At 32.3% G+C, this 2275-nt stretch overlaps 1 protein-coding gene across 2 annotated transcripts in view; it reads right to left on the bottom strand.

Moving 5' to 3' along the window:
• The window catches only part of ddx31 (DEAD (Asp-Glu-Ala-Asp) box polypeptide 31), a 22801-nt gene that overhangs the window by 9017 nt on the left and 11509 nt on the right, over positions 1-2275 (bottom strand). For both annotated transcript variants that reach the window (XM_016514296.1, XM_016514295.1), the window contains 3 exons: positions 905-955; positions 623-762; positions 83-167 (listed from right to left, as the gene is read on the bottom strand). In XM_016514296.1, the coding sequence (XP_016369782.1) occupies positions 83-167; positions 623-762; positions 905-955 (276 nt within the window). The remainder of the gene's footprint in view (positions 1-82; positions 168-622; positions 763-904; positions 956-2275) is intronic.

The following is a 2275-nucleotide window of genomic DNA, read 5'->3' as shown; positions in this document are numbered from 1 at the left end:
AAAGTTATAACAGTTATGCACAGTCCAACAAATCAACATTGACTCTTTAGACTGTTTTTAAGGCTTCGATGTCAGAAGTTACCTTACTGTCCCATTTCCCTCTGCCTTTGAATCGCTCATCCTTCATCAGATTGGCCAAGACGTCCTCCATCTTCATTTCGGACAAACTGAGGGTGTAGATGGATATTATACATAAATATATTAAACAATGGCAAATAAATAAATAAATTGCACCAACATTTTCCTGATTGTAAGTTGTCAGGTTTAGATAGTTTAGCTCAACGTTATCGAGCCCTGCTAACCCTCCTTTTGATCATCCTTTAGTCCTGTAAACTGTAACGTGAGCCAAATATCATAGTCCTTGTGCCAGCAGAACAGATTCATTCTGCTCTCACGCAGAGCGACTGAGAGTGTGTGTTTTCTCAGCACAGAGTCATCAGTTCAGCTTTTGACTGTTATACTGTGGGCTTTGGAACAGAGACCGGTTTGACAATCTTTAATCACAGTGTCAGGGATTGGACTTCATCCACACATCAGACGGGACCTGCCCTACAGTCCCCTACTGCTGTGTTCATCGAAATGAAAAGTAAATGTGATATAGATGAGACGCCAGGCAGCACACCTGATGTTGTGTTTGGCCAGCACATCCACAAAAGCCGTCTCAGAGGGGGTGAGGAAGAGCAGGCTGCTGCCCTGAGCTCCAATTCGTGCTGTGCGGCCCACACGATGAACATACTCCGCGGCGGAAACAGGAGGGTTATACTGCAACAGAAAGATGATATTCATTTGAAAAAAAAGCAGTACTGGAAATTTGAACAGTTCAGTAATGGTAACAAAACTGGCTAAAGTGTTCATTGCACTAGCGATGTGCAATTATGAGATTTTACAAATGAAGAAACCTAACCTGAACAATCCACGTAACCTGAGGCAGATCCAATCCACGTGCAGCCACATCCTAAGGAGAAAAACACCAAAAATATTTAAATATTAACTTCGTTAACTAAAAAAAAAAAAAAAAAAAAAAAAAAAAAAAAAAAAAAAAAAAAAAAAAAAAAAAAAAAAAAAAAAAAAAAAAAAAAAAAAAAAAAAAAAAAAAAAAAAAAAAAAAAAAAAAATTAATTCTTTTAAAAAAAAAAAAAAAAAAAAAAAAAAAGTGTGAATTGGGGAAATGTTTAACCAGCGTTATTGTCAACTAAAACTACTAGAAATTCTTTTCAGTTATTGAAATAAAATATGGAAAATGTAAACTTATTTCAGTTAGTTGCCTAGGCAACATTTCTAATTTTTGTGTATGTTTTTAAATACTGAAATTACTAAAACTATATATTCATGACAAAAGCATATAAAATTACTAAAACTTAAATAAAATGAAAAATAATTTAAGTTCTACAATACAATATAAAAATACAATGTAAAATAACACTGTGTGGCATAAGACTGTGACGGAGCAAGAAATGTTCACTTAAATCTAAGCCGTCTCATTCTTGTTCCATAATATTCAGTCATATTCTATCTTGGTTTGTTATGACTCAGGCTTTATTTGTTGGTCTGACAAGTGCAAACAATGTCCTAGATTGACCTGATTCACTCTTCTGAATTTACTATATCGCCTTATTTTTAGTGCTGTCAAACAATTAATTGCGATTAATCGCATCGAAAATAAAAGTTTTTGTTTACATAATATATGTATGTGTACTGTGTATATTTATTATGTATATATAAATACACACACATACAGTATATATTTTGAAAATATTTACATTTACATTTATATTCTTATATTATATATAAATATCTTTAATATATAAACAACATATTTTTCTTAAATATATACATGCATGTGTTTGTATTTATATATACATAATAAATATACACAGTACACATACATATATTATGTAAACAAAAACTTTATTCTGGATGCGATTAATCGCGTTTAATCGTTTGACAGCACTACTTATTTTACAAATCTACTGTCACACTATGCTATTATGATTTTGGAGCAAGATTGATATTTACAGCTCCCTTCTTGTGCGATTAATGTGAAATTCCCCTAGAAATTCTTACGAGTAAAATATATCTCAAATATATTCCCATTCATATTCACAATTTTGAGCACACCAGGGTGATTATGAACATGAAATTATTCAGCCATGGCTTCCTGTTTCACAGAAATATAAATAGGAGGGAAAACAAAGGCCAAATTCCAAATTAATCTCCCATCACAATGAGTAAAACCAAAGAATACATTTCTGATGTGCAGCAAAAGATAATTGAG

This window comes from Sinocyclocheilus rhinocerous, unplaced genomic scaffold (genome assembly GCF_001515625.1).
Source record: "Sinocyclocheilus rhinocerous isolate Xijiao unplaced genomic scaffold, SAMN03320098_v1.1 scaffold2161, whole genome shotgun sequence".
NCBI classification, from domain to species: Eukaryota; Metazoa; Chordata; class Actinopteri; order Cypriniformes; family Cyprinidae; genus Sinocyclocheilus; species Sinocyclocheilus rhinocerous.
This window is presented reverse-complemented; position numbering and strand designations above follow the sequence as displayed.